This window comes from Lagopus muta, chromosome 7 (assembly GCF_023343835.1).
Source record: "Lagopus muta isolate bLagMut1 chromosome 7, bLagMut1 primary, whole genome shotgun sequence".
NCBI lineage: Eukaryota > Metazoa > Chordata > Aves > Galliformes > Phasianidae > Lagopus > Lagopus muta.
The window spans coordinates 19,426,046-19,446,902 of NC_064439.1; the positions used below are offsets into that span (position 1 = coordinate 19,426,046).

Consider the following 20,857-nt stretch of genomic DNA (forward strand, 5'->3'; position numbering starts at 1 on the left):
GAACTGTCGCTCTCACACTTACTGAAGGATTTGAGGACTACCCAGTGCTTTGAAACCAATGATGTAAGTGTATGTAACAGCTGCAAGGACGGGCTATGAGGTACTTGGTCTGTAATAGTGAGGTAGGTATAAGTGTTTCAGAGGATTCAAAGACTAAATGGTTATTAAATATTTATTTTACTTACGTTATTAAGTTTTCTATCACTCTTTGCTCTTCTTCACTATTAATAGCAGCGAGATCTCCTCCTATTTCTCTGCAGAAATCTCTGGCTTCAAACCATGTTTTCTTGTGATTTTTTTCTCTCACAAAGGTCTGTAAATAAATTTTAAAGCAGAAAACTGTGTTTTAAGTATAAAAATAAGTCCACTGATTGTCTTGTACAATCAAAATAGGAAAATATTACATTAAGATTATCATGTATAACACAGATTAAAGAATACCCTAAGTATCACTAACACAGAGATCATTGCAGTGATTCCCTTGGGCAGTCTGAATAAAAGCTCACTACATTCATACAATGAGGTGTCATTCTCTGAAGCTTAGACTTTTTATCAGTTAGGAACTCTTTCGTCTCATGAGAAGGATTATAGAAAAAAATAACACTTACTCTGAAGCAAGAATTAGTGCTATTACTTGTATTCCAACCCAAAGGACATTTGAAATTGGAATTTTTTCCAGGAGCAAGCGGACGAGTTATTTTTTCAGCTGCTTTTTTGCAGAGAAATTTTGCCTTTAGTTCACAGTTCTGAACATCCCATAGTCCAGCTGCACTTCCAGTCCTCAGGGCAACACAACCTACTTCTTTCCCTTTGTGAAATATAAAAGAAAATTAAAATACGTTTTCAAGTAGTTCCCCTGCTTTTTCCTTTTTTTTTTTTTTTTTTTTCCCTACAGCTCATGCAATTCATTTACAAAAGACTGAAATATTATCTGTAGCGTCTGCTCAGTGGAGAAGCTTTCTAAAAAGAGGAAAACAAAGAGCACTGCTTTTCCCCTTTGAAAAGCATTATAGCTTAAGTGCATTAACCTCCCCACACCTAGCTAGCTCTTTCCTACACCATTCACAGCAAGCATTTGGCAGCCTGTCACCCAGGAGAGATGAGGAGCACCAAGGAACATGCATCCTTTTGAAATGCTATCTTCAACACCTCATTCTCTGCTTCTGAAACCAGTGGGAAAATGGTCTACGACTCTATCAAAAGCAACTTGTGTCTATTACTTAGAGGCAATCTTAGCTTCTACGCTTTTAGCCTAGCCAAAATTCTAGATTCCCTGCCTGTGAGGTCCCCAAGTGTTCACATTCTGAGAACTCATCCCACTCTTTTGTTGTAGTTTTGTTTTGGTTGTCTTTTTTTTTTTTTTTTTTCTTTGTGTAGTCTTGACCACTGTTATAAAGAAGATATTAAACTTCTTTTTAGCTTAACTTTAATAAGACAAATCCCATCCTAAGTCTTTAAGGATATGCCTAAACTGTGAACTGAAAAACTGCAGAGATTTCTGAGCAAGAACTAAGTGAATTGCCTTCTGTAGCATAAGTAGTACAGCTGTGCCAGTACAAAGCTGAAAGGACCAAATGAGTCTAAGCTTTGCAGTTCAATTACACAGTCCTTCACTGTCAAGCCCCAGGCACTTTATCTAAGTGTGATGCTACACTGCAACCCCAATGGCTCCCAGGAAGCTAACTCAGGTACTTCCAGCATAGTGCTGCACTGCACAGTATCAACTCCTCCTCAGTTAACAATGAAGACAAGTTTTAAAAAATAGAAGGAAAAAAACAGAGATTACATTGGAGTGGCAAAAAGCTCTTTGCAACCTGAGGCTGAAAACCTTAGAGTCTAAAACCTTAGAGTCTCTTACTTATTGTTTCTTATGTGTTTTTTTTTCCTCAATTCTATCATTTTAATCTCTTACACTCAGTTTGATTTTGCTCTCGTAAGCAATGAGGAGCCAGGAAATAACTATTTCTACAGTGTCATATTCCATAGACGCTTCTAGTTAATATTTCAAAGGCAGAATGTTCATATACGTCATCCTAGATGTGTTTTAAAAATAATGGCTAATTGGGAAAGAGTTTAGTATTACAACACAAATTTCCTCAGTAGCAAAAATCATTTCAGAAAATAGCCCTATAAAGACTTGCGAAGAGTCACTCTGACAACCACAGCAAGTGATTCAAAAGAGCATTTTTCTTTCTATTTATGAGAAACAGGTGTGAAATTCTGCCACATCAGAAACTGAGTATTTAATATTCACTTGCCATCAGAGTAAATTGTGGAAAATATAATTGGCAGGAAGTCCTAGTGATTTGCATTACTTGCTCAATAACACTGGGAGAGCATTTGAGATATTGAGTTCTGATGGTCTCAACGTTGGAACAGTAGGTAGAAAAGATGGCATCACCTCTGTGATGCCCAGGTGGAAGGGAAGAAAGCTGCCTGATTACTACATGCTGGCTTCTGTGCAGAAATTTGTGTAAGGCTGCTGAAATGCAGAGGAGATTTTTCCATCATATATAGACTGGCAACTTGCAGCAGGGAGTTCAATGGGCTGGGAGGTAGAGAAAGGGGCAGGTAGACCTCAGAGATAGCAGCTGCTCAAGTCTGCCACGTCAACGGTGAAACAGACGTATTAGCCGTTTGTTTAGGTGTTATAAAAACAGAGAGCTTTTTAGGGAGCTGGTAGCACAGAATTAGTTGCAATTGAGAAAGTCCTTACAGTGCTGAATTCAGAGTCAGAGAGAAGCAAGCTGCTTGCTTGTGCATGAGGAGAAGGAGGATGTCTGGCTGCCAAGCTGTCCTGCTTATTCTGCATTTTGTTTTTAAAATTGGTTCTTATAGTGCACATTAAGTAGAACTAGCTGCAATGATTAAAAGGAAACAAGGAAACTAACCCTGTGGTGCTACAAGTTCTTACGCAGAGGTGCTGGCAGAACACCACCAAGCTCCAGCTGCCTCCAGGCCCTGCCATAGCAGACTAAACTCCCGTCACCAGGAAGCAGCCCTGGGGAGCCCAGAAGTAATCCCAGAGCTGGAAATGACACCAGCTGGAGCATATTTCTAATGATCCTACTGTAATTTATGACTCTGTTGAATCAACTACTGAAATATTTTCATTTGCTAGACTAAGTCAGACAGATATCTGGAGTATCAGGAGGAAAGCCCAAAACCTGGCCACTTGCAGTTAGTTTCACAACCCTAAAGGCCAGAGAGAGCTAAAAGCAGCATCACAGAAAGGAAACGCTGCAGGGTGATAGAAAGGGTTGTCAGTGGGGAATAGATACTGTCAAAACCTGAATAAGATCTGGGGTCTCAGTGAATGTCTGAAGCACCTACACCTCTTCGCTGAAAAGCCAATGTGAAGGGAAAAGGCATACACATTCTTTAAGTCTCTTTTCCTTTATATCTCTCACTCTGTGAGATGAAACATGCCTGAGTGACTGTAGATGCTGAGAGAAGGAAGCACAGCCAGGTGCCAGCATACATGGCAAGGCAGCGGAAAAACTGGGAAGATCCATTCCAAACTTGCAAAAGCGTACAGCATGACATCTTGGGAACAGGAATGCAAAGGTATAACTGAACGCCTAACCACGATGGCATTTGAAAGCATAAGAATTGCTGTACATATCTCTTCCTTAGCCTGGGGCTTTTAAGATCCAACTTTTAAACACAAACTACAGAGGCTGCACATATGAAGGAGTACCAGGCATTGCTGAGTTCCAATTTGTGTAGAAAACGCCTTCACCAGTCTCCCACTTGAAGATTTCTTGCTCTTCTGTGTTGGAGAGACCAATCCAGAAGCACTTCTCAGAGCTCAGACCAACAAAGCTGGTCAGGTAGGCTTGCTCATACCTGAAATGAGTTAGATGAAGATTAAACCTCCCTTAGCACTTTCTCAGAATCCTAAACTACACAAGACTGGAAAGAATAAAGACTCCTTTAGATTTAATCTTTCAAGGAAATACTGGATTGAATATCAGAGGTGTTAGCTCTGAAAACATTGGAGACTGAGCTACATTGAAAAGCTGCTCTTTGTGGGACAGAAGCAACTATGGTCTTTTCTTCCAGAGTACTGGAAAGCATGAAATTACAACATATTTCAACAGAAAAGACATACTGTATTTATTGAGTACTTCTCTCCAAGATGGGCATTCTTTTCTTCTGGTTTCACTTTCGTTTTTTTTTCCTCAAAAGGGTTCTCAACTATTTTATAAAATGCCAAGATTATTCCATCACAACTATAGTTTTTAGAATCTTTCATACCTGTCTTCTACAGTTGTTAAATAGCTACCAATCCTTTCACAGGTTTTCACTGCTTCTGAAAATGTTACGGGTGCATGTCCAACTAGATAGCAATAAGAACCATGTCTTGTCCAGCCCTGTAAAGAAGAATGTGTGATAGTACACTTGCAAAAAATATGTGTTTTAGTGCTTGAATTCCACTGTATGCTCTAAATCTATGTCTTTTAATATAAAATAATGCAAAAATATATCATTTGAAACCCAGCAGGCTCTTAATAATTGAGCTTAGTGAGCATGTAGAAAGATTTAATGCATATAAATCCCTCTCTTTGTCAACTAGTAAATCATTATTTCTAACTCATGGGAAAGTCAGAGGCAGAGAATAAGTATACAGAAACGGTTGAACAAAATATTCCTTACTGAGAATCAAAGAGAATAGCCTTTTGTAATGAAACACTCAAAATGTTTCTAGGCTAAAAGAACTGTAACTAAACTAATTTACTAATTTCACCCAACAGTTCACCTAAGAAAGTCTGACTGAAGAGGCAGCAGAAAAATTACTGGAAGATAAAATATTCAAAATTACAGCTGAATTCTGATTCCCTTTTCCTTACTAGCTCAAGGTGTGCTTGCTTCACCCAAGAAAAGTTAAAAATAATAATAATAATATCTGTGCTCAGTGTTTGGCATCTGCCTTGTTCCAGCAATGAACATCAGCTCTTCCCTGTGTAGGGTGATGGGAAATGCTACCAAATATTGAGCAGTAGTAAACTGGAGAAATAAAAGAAACAGAGGAAAGCAGTATGATGAAAAACATATCCTAAAATTAAAATCAGTTCATACAAGTTCACTGAGCTGATTTGGCTTCATTAATATGGTCTACATCACATGGAGAAACATTTTCCAGTCTCTATTATGTATTTGATAACCACAGATGGTAGAACAAAATAAGAAGTATGTACAGAACCACAAAATGACTTCTTCATGGGAAGTTTTTACAGATAACAGGGTTGACTCATTAACACACATGTCAAAATAACTTTGTTAAAAATAAGGCAACATAGTGAAAAATATACAATCTTGATTTACAATCACACTTTAGCAGGAACCTTAGCATCAAATGGAGCATGTGAAGAGAATGGATTTTTGTTAAGCAGATGTTGCTTCTGTTTTCGTCTTACCTTTGTACAAGCAGGATCAGTCTTCATTGTTCCTGAAACTCCCTGTAGTGGCCCTCTCCTGCAGATGTAGCCTAACTTCCTATCACAGGTACTGTCCGCCCAATATCCATCCTATATGCAGTTTGAGAAGAAGTGAAACATGGTCAGGCAGAATCAGTTTTCTTTGAATTTTTTTTTTTTTTTTTTTTTTTTAAACAGTATTGCTTCAAAGGGAAAATAAGAATCTGTGTTCTCTGAATGAATTTCAAGTTCTTGCTTAAATGTGAGGTTATGTTAAATGTCACTGTCAGGCTGTTAAGGTTCACGTAGCATCTAACGCCCAACCTCAACCAGATACCAACATTTATCCCATTCTTCACCCCATTATCGCAAATTTGACTTTAAATTCAATTTAGAACAAACATCCCTGACCATTCCCTGATCTAATGCATTCATAAAGTGATTAGAAATAAAAATTAGGCAGTACAGGTGTGATGATTTTACCTCCCCTGCCATGGCAACACAATCTTCTTGCCCATTGACTGCATGGGTTGGTTCTCCAGGCAACCATTTGGTATATGTCACAGGAGTCTCGTCACTCCACTCAAAATACATCTGAGTGCTGAAGTCATTCATTCCAAGCCAGAGCTCATCTATGGCTTCTAAAAACAGAAATCCACCTGCGTGAGCATGACAGTCTTATAGGAGAGGTTTTATGGAGATGAGCTGAAATATGAGTTCATCTAGATTAAAAAACAATGGAATTTATTTTAAGACCTAATGCTCATTCTTCGCCCAAGAAGCCAAAATGTGAGATACCAGCAGGAAATGAGATCCCTTGGAGTATAATGGGCTTTTAATGATAAAGCTATCTGTAGCTACACTGTGTCTGAGGCAGACAATCAGTGCAAATACTGCAGGAGCTAGAGATGTTATTTCCTTCAAGTGTCTTCATGCTGTGAAAAACAAATGCAAATCAAACTGAAAACTATGAAAAATAAAAGTGTTGAAGATTCCTCTTGTTTCTGTGGGTTTGTTGTTGTGGTTTGGGTTTTTTTCTTAGCTCTGTATCTGTGAGTTTCTGTGTAAATATTCATATAAAACAGATAAGAAACTTTTTAAAATTTATGATATAGTTTTCCATTTCTCCCAAACATCATCCCATAGAAATACTCACTATAACCAAGCTGAGACAGTATGAAGGCATGCTCTTCAGGGTTGTGGATACTGGCCAGATTGCCATTGCTCTCATTGCAGGACATTAAGGCATCTTTCCATGCCTTGAGCTCTCTATGAATCACGTAACAATGACCTGCATAGGGCAACCATCCTTCTGGGCATTTAACAGGTTCTGCATCCTCTCCAAAGAAAAACATATTTCACATTTTTAAATGATGTAAAATAGCCACAGCGACATTTTAAATCAACTAATTAATTAGGATGAAAACTTGTCAATTATAAATAAGCACTCTTTCTATTCATTCTTTCAATGTATAAGGTGTTTTAGATAGGACACTGTGCTTTTAAAGAAAATATCCTCTATTTAAATAAAAGAAGACAGTAAGTGAGACAGTGACAACTGGACTTCATTTGTGTGAAATGTTCACTTGTAGGCAGGGAAACATTTTGAAAAAGCACACGTTTTCATACACATCCTAAGATGTTTTACACATTTCTCAAAGGTATTACTACTGCAGCACAATAATTTTATCTGCACGTAATTTTCTGTAATAGGCCTCATTAAATAAATCACCAGAGGAGAAAAATGTAGGGGGAAGAGCATGGTAGAAAAGTGGTCTGTAAGAAGTTGATGTTAGTCATTTTTATAGGTCATGCGCAATCCCACCAAGAAGATGGCATGAGCCTACTGCTGTAGTATCACAGACTTCAATAGTAATGGTTTAGATCATTGCCTCTGGAATAATGAATATTAACATTAATTTAAAAATGTTTATGTGGTTGTTAGGTTCCAGGAACTTCTCCAATATTTAAATATATTTGATTTAAGATATAAAACATGTTTAACCCATCTACTCAACAAAATTATACCTTTATCAAATTTGTTTTAGGTTGCTCGACATACCTAATTGAAGACTGGAAGGACCCAGTGTGGAGTTTTCCTTTTTACAGATATAGCCAACTTTCTGCTCACACGGCCGGTTTTCCCATTTAGCATATATTCTGGGATTTAGTACTGCACAGAGTTTCTCAGGTTCAGGAGAAGGGCTTCCTTCATAAAATTGAAAGCAAATTACTTTTAACATCCCAGCTGATGGAAAATTTGCAGCTAGTCCTCCCTCTCCTTTCACCCCAACTGTTTTATCAGCCTGTTCAAAGGTGTCAGTCATACACCCGTTAAGAAATACACTGCTTACAACCAGCTGCAGCACAACTGATGTTCTTGTGCAGTCAGTAAACAGTGGGCAGAAGATTCTTGACACTGAGCGGTGGCCAGCAGCGTGAGAAAGGTGATAATTTCCCCCTATTCTGTCCCTATAAGGCCCCCATCTGGAGCATTACATCCAGGCCTGGGACCCCCGGTATAAGAAAGATGTGGAGCTTTTGGCACAGATCCAGAGGGGGTTATGAAGAAGATGATCAGAGGGCTGGAGCCTATGAAAAAAGGTTGAGTGAGCTGGCCTTGGAAAAGGTCTAGGGAAACCTCATTGCAACCTTCCAGTATTTGAAAGGAGCTTGCAAGCAGGAGAGAGAGACTTCACATGGTTTGATAGCAACAGCACAAGGGAGAGTGGCTTTAAACTGAAAGATGTGAGATTTAGGTTAGATATTAGGAAGGTATTTTTTACTTAGAGCGTGATGAGACTGGCTCATCCAGAAAGCTGTGAGCACCCCATCCCATCCCCAGAGGTGCTCAATGCTGGGATGGTCAGGCCCCAGGCAGCCTGATCTGATAGTGTCAGCCCTGCCCATAGCAGGAGGTTGGGACTGGGAAAGCTCCGAAGTCCCGTTCCCCCCCCCCCAATGCAAGCCATTCTGCAAGTCTGTGACTGAAGTGATATCTGACCTGCTGCAGTAGTGATGCTGTACACAGATCATAGTTTCACAACCTATGAAACACTGGGAGCTCTGATACTCTGTTTTGTACCCAGTTTGAAGTAAAGACACAGTTACATTAACAGGACTACATGGTAACAAGCTTAAAGACCTCAGATACATTCATGAAATCAGAGAGCAAATTCTGAGCTAATTTTTTGGAGCAGAAACACAGTATGCCAGTGTCTTTTAAGAAAAGATATCCGGTAATGAATTTTGTAGATGTATAGAGAGAAGCGTGGGATGCTTGGCTCGAGAGCCAACTGTTCCTCTTCTCTGCAAGGCTTGAAGCGTTGCACTAGCTGAGCAGAAGGCCCTCTACTAGACTTACTGCTGGGCTTTCCTCACATCTGCCGTGCCAGACAAAACTAGAAGACACAAGGAACCTTTGAAAGGCCAGAATTAGAATATATGCACATTTATTCAGCATTTGCTTCAAATGTTACCATGACAATCATTAGGAGATCTTCAAAGATGAACTGCCAATGCTGTGAACTCTATTTACAGTCTCAAATTTTAAAGTGGAGAGAAGAAAGCAGAACAAGAGTAGAAGTTGAGGACTGAGCTCACTGACAGCTGAGTCCTTGCAGGCTAAGTGCCTGATAAACCTACAAGAGCTGGAAATGCAGACTGACTTGAAGGCAGTCCTAGTATGCTACTGTAAGGACAGGAAATAGAAGATATAACTGCTTTAAAGTTATCTTGGATTGCACAAGACAGACAATGGTCACAATCCAGCAATAAAAAAGGAATTGCCTATCCTTTTCCAAGGATCAGGACTCACCAAACACTGCAGAAAAAGCAATCTCAGAATAAAGATGCATCTCTTGTGGCTGCCAGCCCTTAAATGAGGTCAGGGAGGGGAGGACCTAGGGTGAATTGCTTCCACCTATGTTCCCAGGGCTGGCAACATCCCTTCACCAGGTGCTCTATCACTGGTTCAGGCAGTGACCTAATGGTTCCCCTACAGCTTCCACACAGCTAGTGCTTTCCTAGACTTTCACTGCATGTGAAAGGACTGTAATTAATATACATTCAACATTCTTTCAGGAAAGATTAATTCTAAAAACTGATTGGGAAAAAAACCAACAAAACAAGTGATTACTACCTGGTGCCCAGTTAATGTATCTGAAAGGAGTACCACCACTCCATTGCCACCCACTGTGGAGATTCAGACTGTTCAATCCAATCCAGAGAGGTGATCTGTTGCTGTCAATCAGATCTAGGGAACAAAAAGAACTGGAATTCTAATGACATTCACTATTAAATGTTCTGCAGTGTCAAATTTTGCAGGAGGACAATAAATACATGCTTAGAAGTTTCAAAGTTCAGTGCAGAATTTGTGCTTAAAAGTAATACATTCAGAGACTCCATTCTGCAGTTGACACGCAAAAGGCTAGGTTGCATATTACTTCATCTGAATTTAATGCTATTCCACTGTTATGCATAAACAGTAATCTTTAAAAACTAGAAGATTTAATTGCAGTTGTTCATATTTACTTCATAAGTTCATTTAAGTTCAGTGCAATTAATACAGAGCCTTCTTCCTCCACAGTCTGGGCATGAAGAAAGTGTCTTTAGTTTTTCATTAGTGTTTTGTATAAAATTTGTGTGTAATTTTAAAAAATCTATTCCATTAGGTCTTCATGAAGAATACTGATTTCTTAACACAAAAACCATATACTTATTGCTCACTATAATAACTATCCTTTTGTAAGGCCCTTCTCTCAAACTGCTACATTAAAAAGTTTTCTGAGCTTGATCCAAGTCTTACTTAACTAAATGAAAATTCTTGTTATAAAAAAAAAAAAAAAGGAAATAATTTAAAACAAGAATTCCACACCTTTTGTAAGTCTCACTTTTAAAAAACATAATTTACAGTAATTTTGATACTTCTCTGCCAGTCCAGTACAGATACTAATTTTACATTATCTACTCATTGTAATGTGACCAAAGCACCAAAATATTTGCAATCAATCAAGAAGTCTTAAAACTCTTTTTACTATTTGATGCTCTTTTTACTGTTTTTTTTATTCACCTCTCAGATACGTCTGTTCATGCATCTCTGTGACGCTTAATAACTCTGCGTTCTGCTGCTTGCAGCTCTGCCTTGCTTGGTGCCACGTGAGAGCTGACTGGAAGTTTATCTGGTAGAAGGTTCCTGTCAAGGGATCCGTACTCCAAAATTTGTCATTGTCACTGCCTATGTGAGAAAAAGACGACTTAATACTGCAGCTTGTTAAAAACATCTTACAAAATGTTATAATAACATTTAACTACAAGATTTCTCATGAAATTTGAACATTTTGGGTAAATAAGCCTCAATTAAAAAAAAAAAAAAAAACCACATACCCTTCATGTACATACTTCATATACTCTTCGTTAAGTAAAAGGGGGTTTGCCACTGACATTAACAGAAGTGAGCTTTGATTCTTTAATTTTTCTGTCAAATCAAATCCAATACTCTTCAGGTTAAAAAAAAAAAGCTAAAGAAACCAATTAAAAAAAAAAAACAACAAAACTGGCTTGGTCATTATCTGCTCTGAAAAACTTCTCAGCAGCTCATAAGCTATATCTGAATGAATTATTGGTTAAAATGTGACTGGAATGAAAGTATTTCCATCTATGGAAACTTTTCTCCTTAATTTATGCCATCATTAATTCCATTAAAAAAAAAAAAAAAGGCATGCTCTATTTCTACACTACATGTGTCATTTCAATTTAGAAATTGTTTTTTTTTGAGAGCTGCCTGTTAGCAAAACTTCTCCCTGAATATGCACTAATAGGTTGTACATTAGCATTTTCTTCTGTCAAGAAAAATGGATTTCTTCAACCATTCTTCAGAAGAAACATTTTATTTATTTTCAGTTGTGCTTCTTGCTGGTTTTCTTCTATTCTGAGCATTCTTTTTTAATTCTAGACCCAAGTGTATTGATTATACTGTCCAACAGTTATATAATGCCAACTTCTTCATGCATTTCCATTTATGTAGTAAGAATGTTTTGGGTTTTTTTTTTTGTTTGTTTGTTTTTTGTTTTTTTTTTTGTTGTTTTTTTTGTTTGTTTTTTTGTTTTTTTTTGAAGGCGCTGCATGCAAAATTACAACAGGAAATTATTTTCAGTACTGTCAGGGAAAAACACGGTGGTGGTTGGCAGTTGATAATGAATAGAATTGGATTTTTCCCATCTACCAAATGGCAAATGTGGGTCTATGGTAGAGCACCGCAGAATGAGGCAGCACTTTCAGTAACTACATATTTTAATGCCCTTCATTCTGCTTTCAGATGCCAATACATTTACTTACGGCTTTCAGTAGATCATGAGGCAGAACCCGGAGAAGTCATCAGTTAGGAAGCATGACAGGAGAAAGCTGTCAATGGCCATTCTAGGAAGATCTGTGAGACAGTTCTTCCTTTTTGCTTTTCAGAAAAAAACCTGCCTCTTCCCATGAACTGTTTATCAATTTTGTGACACAGAACAGGAATGATGATATCGCAAGTAGCAATGAGACTGGGATAATTACGCTCTGAACAGCTTCTCAATTTTCAAACGCTTTAGCTAAATACAGCCACATCTAAAGCCTACTGGTCTTCTCCCAGCTGTTAGCTACTTAGTGACATACCCCAGCAATTCCAGCGTGACTTTTTTTTTTCCCCTGTAAGGAAGATTATGATATGGCATAGATATTTCTTAGTAAAATAATGCAACTACCATAGTTTTCCCTTCCATGTTAGTAACATTACCCCCATATTGCTATATTTACCTAATAGTGTTGCATTACAGCACCTACATCAGCATTTAGGACTTACTGCCAATGGGACAGAACCCATACAAGTGATCGATGTCAAAGTTGGGGGTCGTTGCGCACCACAGCAAGCCGTCCAACCGGCCAGCATCTGTGCACCCTGCATACCACTTCCCATTCAGCTGAAAAGGAAAGGTGCACGGAGCTCCATGGGAGTTTCCTAGCAGTGTAAATAGATCTACAGGGATAAAACAGAAATGATAGTATGAGTGAGAGAATCTCTACCCATCACTACTCCCTAAAAATTTTGCAGAGAAAGTATTCCACATGTTATGTTAGTTATTTTAGTGTAACTGGACACCTACTGCTATCAGCAGTCTTTCACAAAATCTCTGCATAGATCTTGCAATTTTCCATCATCTCATGAAATCACCATCTGTAACAACTGGAAATGAGACAATTTTGTACTATAAAAATTTTGTACTATAAAATTTTGTCACATAAAATGCTATTTTTAGAAAATTATTTCATTCTTCAAATATGTTAATTTCCTGCCATTCCATATAAATTAGTCATGTATTAAAAAAAAAAAACAAAAAACAACAACATACAATTAATCATCTGAAACCTTGTGGAAGAACAGAATGGTAGTGTGTATGGGATTATTTATTTGCACTTACTATTGGAGAATTAATCTTAAAAAGTTTTTTGTCTTTTATCCAACATTGTTAATAATATTTTACTAGTATTGAAAAAGAAAACCAACACATAAACTAGTATTTTAGTACCAGTCAAATAAATAAACTGAAATGCTTAGTTTAGAGCTAATAACAAAACATAAGCTAGATACTCATTTGTTTTGAAAGTAAATAAAAAACTGCAATTTTTTGCACATATACTGTCTCCTGTCTGAAGCCAAGTATCGTTATATCTCAGGATGGATGAATGTGACTTATGTGAACTGATTGTCTTCCAGTCCACCACTGCTTCAAGGGGAGCAGCTGCTGTTAGATTACCAGGAGCAGAAATAAAAGGTCCCTACCTGTGATGGCAAATGAACACAAGTCACTGTTAGGATTAATCTTCAAACTTTACCTTTATAGCCTTGAGAACACAAGTCATCCATGGTTCCATAGATCTTCCATTTGTTCATTGTATCTGATCCTGAGTCCAATACAATATTATCTTTCTTTCTTTTACCAACACTGAGAAATAAGTTCTCTCCATGGATTACCAAGGTTGAGTTTCTGCAGCCCCATTTTTGGAATTCACTTTCTTTGTTGCAGGGATACAAAGAAATTTTAGCCTGATCTTGCTTGTAGCGCACTCCCAAACATTGTGCAAATGCCACACTCATCACCTGGTGGTCAGACACCCACCTGAATTTCTGTAATTCGCTGTTTTTTTTGCAAGCAGCTATTGTGACTGCATGAGAACTCTGAGCAATTAGGCACAGTTTACTATCCTCATTATACATTAAAAATATTTCATTGTCTGTAAAAGAAAACAATAAGAATTAATGTGTAAAGAAATAGCAAGGGAACTTATGAGGAAAGGGGTATGTTCTGCTGCTGTTTCTACACTGGTCTCCTGACTCATGTCATATGACTTGGAGTTCTGAGTCACTTTTGCAAAAGTCGCACAGCGTTCTCAAGACGTTTTCTTCCAAGATAGAAAAATGCACGCAACTCATGTAAATACAGTACATGGGAACAAGAGAAAGTAAATAATATCATGACATTGTTTCCAAAATGTCATCATTATAATGGAATTTTCATAAGTATAATGGATTTTATTTTTCCATATGCATCCTGAAATATATATGAAATATATATGCCTGTTGTGATTTCCAAAAGAAACCTCATGGAAGATTCAGAAGTTTGCCGTCATTCTGTGCACAACGGACTTAAACCTTCTAACATACATGCCCAAATAATTGCATCTGTGTTAATTCAGTTAAAGAGTGAGCCTCTTGTCACACCTCCCTTCTTCAGCAATTGGCAAGATCTGCTACTTTTTCAGTATGAAGGACAGCGATTTGTAATCTTGCCCTGCTCTAGTATTCTCTTATTTATACATTTAACATTAGAAATCAATACAATTAAACATAATAAATCCCAAGCAAATTCTCACAAGAACAAACACTGAGCAGTGTATGGCAGTAAAAATGCTATACATGACTCTGTGTTTCTATGCTCTACTAGGTTAAGATAATGCACTAACACTAAACAAGATAGTTAATGCTCCCAAAGGATTATGGGCACCACAACTCGTGGGTCTTGCTGGTAAGGGTTATCTGCGTCGCAGTTGTACGCCTGTCAACGTATACAGCAGTTATTCAGTTGCCTGTAAACAGAACTGCCTGCTTTTCATGATTTCATATAACTCTCACTAGTTTTGGTTCACAAGGGAGATAAGTTTCATCTACAAGGACTGCCCTAGGACTTATGAGACAGAAGGGCAAAGGTTTGCCCTTCAGTACTTCACATCTTTAATTCCTGAAGAGAGATGTAACATCCCTCTGCTATTTGTCCAAGACAGTAACTGCATAGGGAACAAAAGCAAATTCCTAAGATGGGAAAGGATATTAGAATACTGTTGGTATTGAGTAGAGAATAGAACAGAAAGTGTCTTAAGAACTTCTGATTCATGAACTTTTGATGATTTTTTAATTATTATTATATTTGCATTTAATGCTCTAGCTCTCCTAAGGTCCAGTGTAACTTATAACAGTTTAGTAGTTTATTGAAGTTTCACTTATTCAAATCTAAATTAAGAACTAAGACGTAGTTCTTACCTTATCCATTTAAGCAGAAACCTGTAAGTTGGATTAAATCTTTTAATTATTACATCTAACTACTACAGAGCATAGCATAGTGTACTTAATTTCAGCTATTGCCCGCATTGTCCTGACTTCTAACTTCCAACTTTGCCCTATTCTGATCTTCTTTACATCTTAAAAATGAACCAATGTCTTTAACTGCATATTTCTTAATCTTTTGAGAACCACTCCAGTTAGGATGAACATGACATGCAGAATAGCTGTATAAGAAAATCTTTAAGAACTTGAGAAAAGAGCAAGAGAACAAAAACTCTCACTTTCACATCTATTTTTGCAGGAGATAGAAGACAAGTACTCACCAAGTGCCAGAAAAGCAGTAGTAATGAAAGAGAAGAAAATTAAGATTGCAGAAGTCAAGTATTTCATTCCTTTCTTCTTAATCACAAAGAGATAAGCTTAATTGCTGCAGTAGAAATCTTAAAGGAGTAATTGGTGCTGGGTCCTCCTCAGCTTTGGAGAATTTTGTTTGACACAGAGAAAACTTGATGCTAAATAAGGAAACATCCTGTCACATGTGATAGTTTTGAAATATATAAATAATCACAGAATTCAGATTTGCATCTGAAACTTCATTTTCAGTGACAAACAGGTAAAAATACAGAGCCATAATTTCACGCAAATTTGACTCAGGAGAACCAATACAAATTAGACAAATCTTCACAAATCTTTCTGTTAACTAGAAATTTTAACTACAAAATAGTTTGAAAATGTACAGAACACAAACGTACAGTTAGAAGAGTAGCATGGTAAGAATAGTATATCATAGGTTTATCATGCTGGAAAGACATATCAAAAATAAAACTCTCACCCACATCTCAGGCCAGCAGTAGAAAACTCCAAAAGGAGTCTCTCCAGAAAGAGATCCTTCCCCAGTGGCAGTCAGCCTTTAAATGGGATCTAAGAGAGGTGCAGCCAGGCTCCACCCCTTCCGGTCATGCAGCTGAATTGCCTTCACCTGTGCTCCCATGACTTACTCAGTGCTTGCCTCAGGGGATCAAGCAGTGGCTCAGGCCACGACTCAACATTTCCCATACAGGAAGCAATCTTTCAAAAGTATTTAATATATAAAGTATGAATGCATTTTAACACTAAATAATTTGTTTCTTGCACCAAGTGTGAGACAAAGAGAAATAATCTCGAAGAAATGAGCTGTAACCCTTTATTAAGAGGAAATCAAATTTAGCCATGGTGTAGGGAAAAATAAAATCCTTTGTTTTGAAGGAAAAATATTCAGCAGAAATTGCCTTCAGAATTTCTCATACTTTTTGCAGCTTTGTTATTAATACAAATTCACTATATATTCTGCAAAGCTAAAGTGTCACTTAATGTATGAGAAGAAAACTAGTTACAGTCCACAGAGATATAGTCTACCAATATCAGCTATCAAAATATGACAATTATAATGTCATTATTTGTTATATCTATGGGGGTTTTATTCAATTGCTTACTCTTTTTGTTTGCTTATGGTATATCAGTGGCCATCAAGCAGCACTTGACTGAAATCAGTGTCAGTACTTAAAAAAAGATAAACATGGGTACGTCATAATTTATACAAAGAAAAAAAATGTGCAAGATGAAGGGGACTCAGTAAAAATATCTCAAACACAGAACACCCTTCATTCCCTGACCTCTGCAATATTTTTTGTTTGACAGCAATATCTGCCAGCCATGAGTCTAATGTCATGGGTATGCATGGACATTCCTTCCCACTGACCTCTCTTGTACAGTTCTTATGAACTTTTCAAGGGTCTTTTTTCCCCTGAAATCCTTGAAATCTTTTTTGTTTCATTTTGCAGTTAGCCACACACATAGAATTTAGAGACAACAAACAGCACAGTAATGCTGTAAGGCAGCATGTTTATGCTCTATGCTCTGCTCCTTGCTGGACTGTTTTCTCAGGAGAGGCATGGACACAGTGTCCTGTCTTCAGCTCACTCAGAGAGCTGGAGGATAATAAGAGAAGACATCCAAAAATGAGCTGCCAAGTGAAGTAAAAACAGGAATAGATTCTACCAGCTTTATTTGTCATTTATGTTATTTTATGGCTTACTTATATTTCTTCTTAGTTATATGACTTGTTTTCATGTTTCTTCCTGTTAGCCTCTCAAGGTTAATGACACACTGAATCACCAATCAGATAACATCTCCATGTGCTAATTCGACAACACTTAAGTACCATTACATAAGATATAGATCTTTTATTTACAGATAGACAGATCCTTTACAGTCTCATAGTTAATGCAAAATATTCAAAGTGGCAGGGTATGTCTAATCTAAGTTGAAGCCATGAATGAAGGACAGATATCTCACTGACAGATGCTCTATAGTGCCTAACCCATACCAAAGGAATAATTGCCGCTTTAGTTCAAGTTGCATGTTGGTACATGTAACTTTTACTAAGATTTATTTGTTCTAGCTAGATTACTTTTAAAGCTTGGATTTATAGAGTAGCTGTTATCAAATTACACAGCACTGCGTTCACTTCCTCCTTCGCTGCTGGCAGGATCATTTTCATTGTTCTCTCTCGCCAGGGCACTGCTGTACTCCACCAGCATGCTGTACTGCCCCACTGCTCGTTCAGCCTCACTCTGGATTTTGATCTTGAAGAAGAAATAAACCATGATGCCCATGCCTACTAAAATGACGAGAACCAGAATAAGGAGTATCCAAACAGTACTCTGATCCTTGTCCTTTTGGCCACCTGTAAATAAATGTAAAGCAAGTAGAAGTAGGTCTACTTATATGCATAAATAAATATGTAAACTTCTAAAAAAAAAAAAACGGGTCTAATTTTTCCCGTGGTGTTAACTGTGGTGTTAATTAGGAACCCAAGCTTACGAAGAAAGTAGAAGATAATCTCAACATCCGTGGCCTACTTCCACTGCTCTCTTAGGTAAAAAAGCTGTGGTCATTACGATGTAAATACTATTGTATGCTTTTTCATGATAACAATTACATTAGAAAATCCAGTGTAGTATTATTGTGTCAGTTACTTTAGCATGCAAAAGAAGGAGAAAACAGAGGAAGATCATTTTACATAAGCATTTATTTTTCCTGAGATACTGTATGTCTCCCAGGTACTGCTAAGTGTTGCTAGTAGTGAATTCAATGGCAACAGTAAATTAAGCCCACATAAATAAAGATACAGAAGTAAATTATACGTGCCCATTCATTAAAAAGCAAGTATTTATTTTCACATCTCCTTGAAACTATTGAGAAGGAAAAATACGGCCTACCTTTCACATTTGCAACTGCTTCAGGAGCAGCTGTCAAAGAGAAAGACAGATGTTTAGTCAAAAGCACATTTCTATCCAGACAATTCCATGCTCAGCAGTTCACTACTTCTCCACGTTTGCTAAATGAAGATGAAAGCGTGTGAATGATTTTAACCTGATATACACTGTAATGAAACTACAATGTTTTGCATTTTAAGCCTTCTTGCCTCTTTTTCAATATCCACAGGTACCTTCTGACTGTCAAGCAGGCTCTCCTTTGGTCGATCCATCTTGTCCTCTTTACTAGGTCTGCATGCCAGCAGGCCAAAAAACAGCTTGATATTCGAAAACTCTCCCAGACAGCAAGCAGTTCCTATGAGACCCTGCACATTCTGATGTACCACAACCCATTTGCATCTGCAGCCACATTTATCGGCTCAGGCTTTCCTGTGCAGTTGTTCCCAGCTGTGCTAAGAGGGCACCATGGGAAAGAGATGCCAGTGGTAGCGGGGTGGTGTCAGTGCAAAAGGCATGAGGAGCTGAGCACTGTGCATGTTGAGCTCCAGGCTGTTGGCAGGCAGGAGAAAAGCAACTGTTAAATCATCTCTTGGAAGGATGCTGAGCTCTCCGTAGTGAAATATTTGCCTTGTTCTGATAAACCACTCTGCTGGAGAGCCTGGCAGCAGGGATAAGTGCTGGCATTGTTTTGGCATTGCACTTAAGGGCCATTCACTAACAAACCCAGACAACAGAATAAGTGTAGGTGCTGAGTGTGTGCTTTCTGCCACGGCCGGTAACTAGGAATTAACTTTCTGAAGTGACTTTTCCTCTAGTTGCTCAAAGAATACAAGGAGTTGCCTCAAAAGAGGAATTTTCCATTTCTGAAAATGCTCTGCCATCACTACCAGTGTGTACAGCTGCCTTCCTCACCAGATGCAGCTCTGCTCTGCTAGGAGAAAGGGCATAAACTCGGAAACACCCCAAACCCTCGGTTTGCGAAACAGAGCAGGAAACAGTACTGTTGTTTTTTCTTCTTCTTTTTCTTTTTTTTTTTTTTTTTTTTTTATCCTGTGGAATTAGCAGTTAAAGTCAAAAATACCACATGGCTCTTGGCTCGCTGTATTCTGATATTTCTGCTTCCTGACCAAAACAGATGGTGCTCAATTACATAGAAACACAACATTAAAAAATAAATGCTAACCAAAACACTTCTACTATTTTTAAAGGTCACTATACATCTTCTGGATTTTGCTTCCGTTCTGTTATTATTGAAATGGAATTGCTTCATCTATCTGTTGCTGGAACAGCATGTAACAGTACAGAAAGATGAAGAAAAGCAAATTATTGATACAAGTCTTGTTCTGTAGCAAAAGTTTGATGTTAGAAGGAAGAAATGTGTGTTTATCAGAGGGGAGCAAAGCCACAAAGAGTTTAACAATTTTACAGAAAACATTGAACCTCTTTAGTTGGGAACTGAAAACTCATTACAGAATGTGAGAAAATCTGAAGTTACAATGCAGTAAAACATGATGAGGTGTCTATTAGTTTATAACACTTTTTTTCTGAATGTTGAAATAAGCAATAGAGAAAAGTCCATAAACCATTTTATGGGATTTTTCATGTGCTTTTTATAATAAAGATATTGTGCGTTACTACTGCTAACAGAATACCATAACATCAAAAGCATATATTGAATCAGTTACTTACTCTTTGGTGTCTTACAGATAAAACCCTTTCTGGAGGAGCAAGGGATGCTATTCCAGGACCCAGAGGAGGCAGAGAGCTGCACACAGTACTCGTTCTCACGCTGCTCTTCCAAGGGCTCTGCTTCAGCCCAGTTGACAAAGTCCAATGCACTGTTGTCTTGCCAGAGCAGCTGCCCTGGTGTTGCAGATATTTTAGCAGTACCAAGCATTACGTATCAAAGATCTTCACTTATGTTTATTTTTCCTCTATTAATTAATTTACTCAGCCTAATAAAGTGATACCACTTCCACCATTTTGTGACTATTTTATAATGTATTTTTTCTTACTCTCCTTAAAAACAGCATAATTGCTTTTCAGTGTAATTATTTAATTTTCTCTATTTGAGAAGCCTGACAGAACTCCAGCCAGACACCAGCAGTGCAGGCACTGCCCAGTCAAGAGCAGGCTGGAGTGTGGAGAACATTCCAAACAGACACAAAGAAAGCCGGTGGGAATATTCCTTCCAATAGACCTGGCAGGGCTGTGCTGGCAGGAAGGCATATACCCTTTGTCCAGGCAATAGCCAAGATCCTTCACTGGAGCCAAGCAAACTTTTTTTCCTACAGACTGTCACAGATATTGTTTAAAATAACAAACTACCAGTAATTTTTAAATATATTTTTTGTTTTTACCTAGAATTAGTTCACTGAAAGCAAAAATATATCTAAATCATATTTCCATTTACTGTACTTAATGAATATTATTTATGACCATATGTAGAAATTAGAATAGTTACCACTTATATTTCTGTATAATCCTATCCAAAAACCACTTGTCTTGCTTGTGTATAAGTCTGCATGTTCTGCCAGGAAGTTGGATTCAGCCAAGTCTTCTACAGAAGTCAGCATTCCACCTAT

The 20,857-nt window shown here is 37.7% G+C and overlaps 1 protein-coding gene across 7 annotated transcripts in view; it reads right to left on the reverse strand.

Moving 5' to 3' along the window:
* The window catches only part of LOC125695674 (macrophage mannose receptor 1-like), a 42,565-nt gene extending 24,946 nt beyond the window's left edge, over nt 1-17,619 (reverse strand). For 5 of the 7 annotated variants that reach the window (XR_007378035.1, XM_048950446.1, XM_048950442.1 and 2 more), the window contains exons 1-14: nt 15,848-17,619; nt 15,339-15,527; nt 13,293-13,691; nt 12,262-12,435; nt 10,492-10,656; nt 9,562-9,675; nt 7,483-7,629; nt 6,577-6,759; nt 5,904-6,061; nt 5,421-5,531; nt 4,261-4,376; nt 3,701-3,849; nt 609-808; nt 186-313 (exon numbers count right to left, since the gene is read on the reverse strand). Coding sequence is in view for 6 of the 7 variants with exons in the window: in XM_048950446.1 (XP_048806403.1) it covers nt 186-313; nt 609-808; nt 3,701-3,849; nt 4,261-4,376; nt 5,421-5,531; nt 5,904-6,061; nt 6,577-6,759; nt 7,483-7,629; nt 9,562-9,675; nt 10,492-10,656; nt 12,262-12,435; nt 13,293-13,691; nt 15,339-15,405 (2,111 nt within the window). In the remaining variant the exon portion in view is untranslated. The remainder of the gene's footprint in view (nt 1-185; nt 314-608; nt 809-3,700; nt 3,850-4,260; nt 4,377-5,420; nt 5,532-5,903; nt 6,062-6,576; nt 6,760-7,482; nt 7,630-9,561; nt 9,676-10,491; nt 10,657-12,261; nt 12,436-13,292; nt 13,692-15,338; nt 15,528-15,847) is intronic. The other 2 variants (XM_048950443.1, XM_048950444.1) reach the window with 2 other exon arrangements.
* Nucleotides 17,620-20,857: the final 3,238 nt, after the last annotated feature.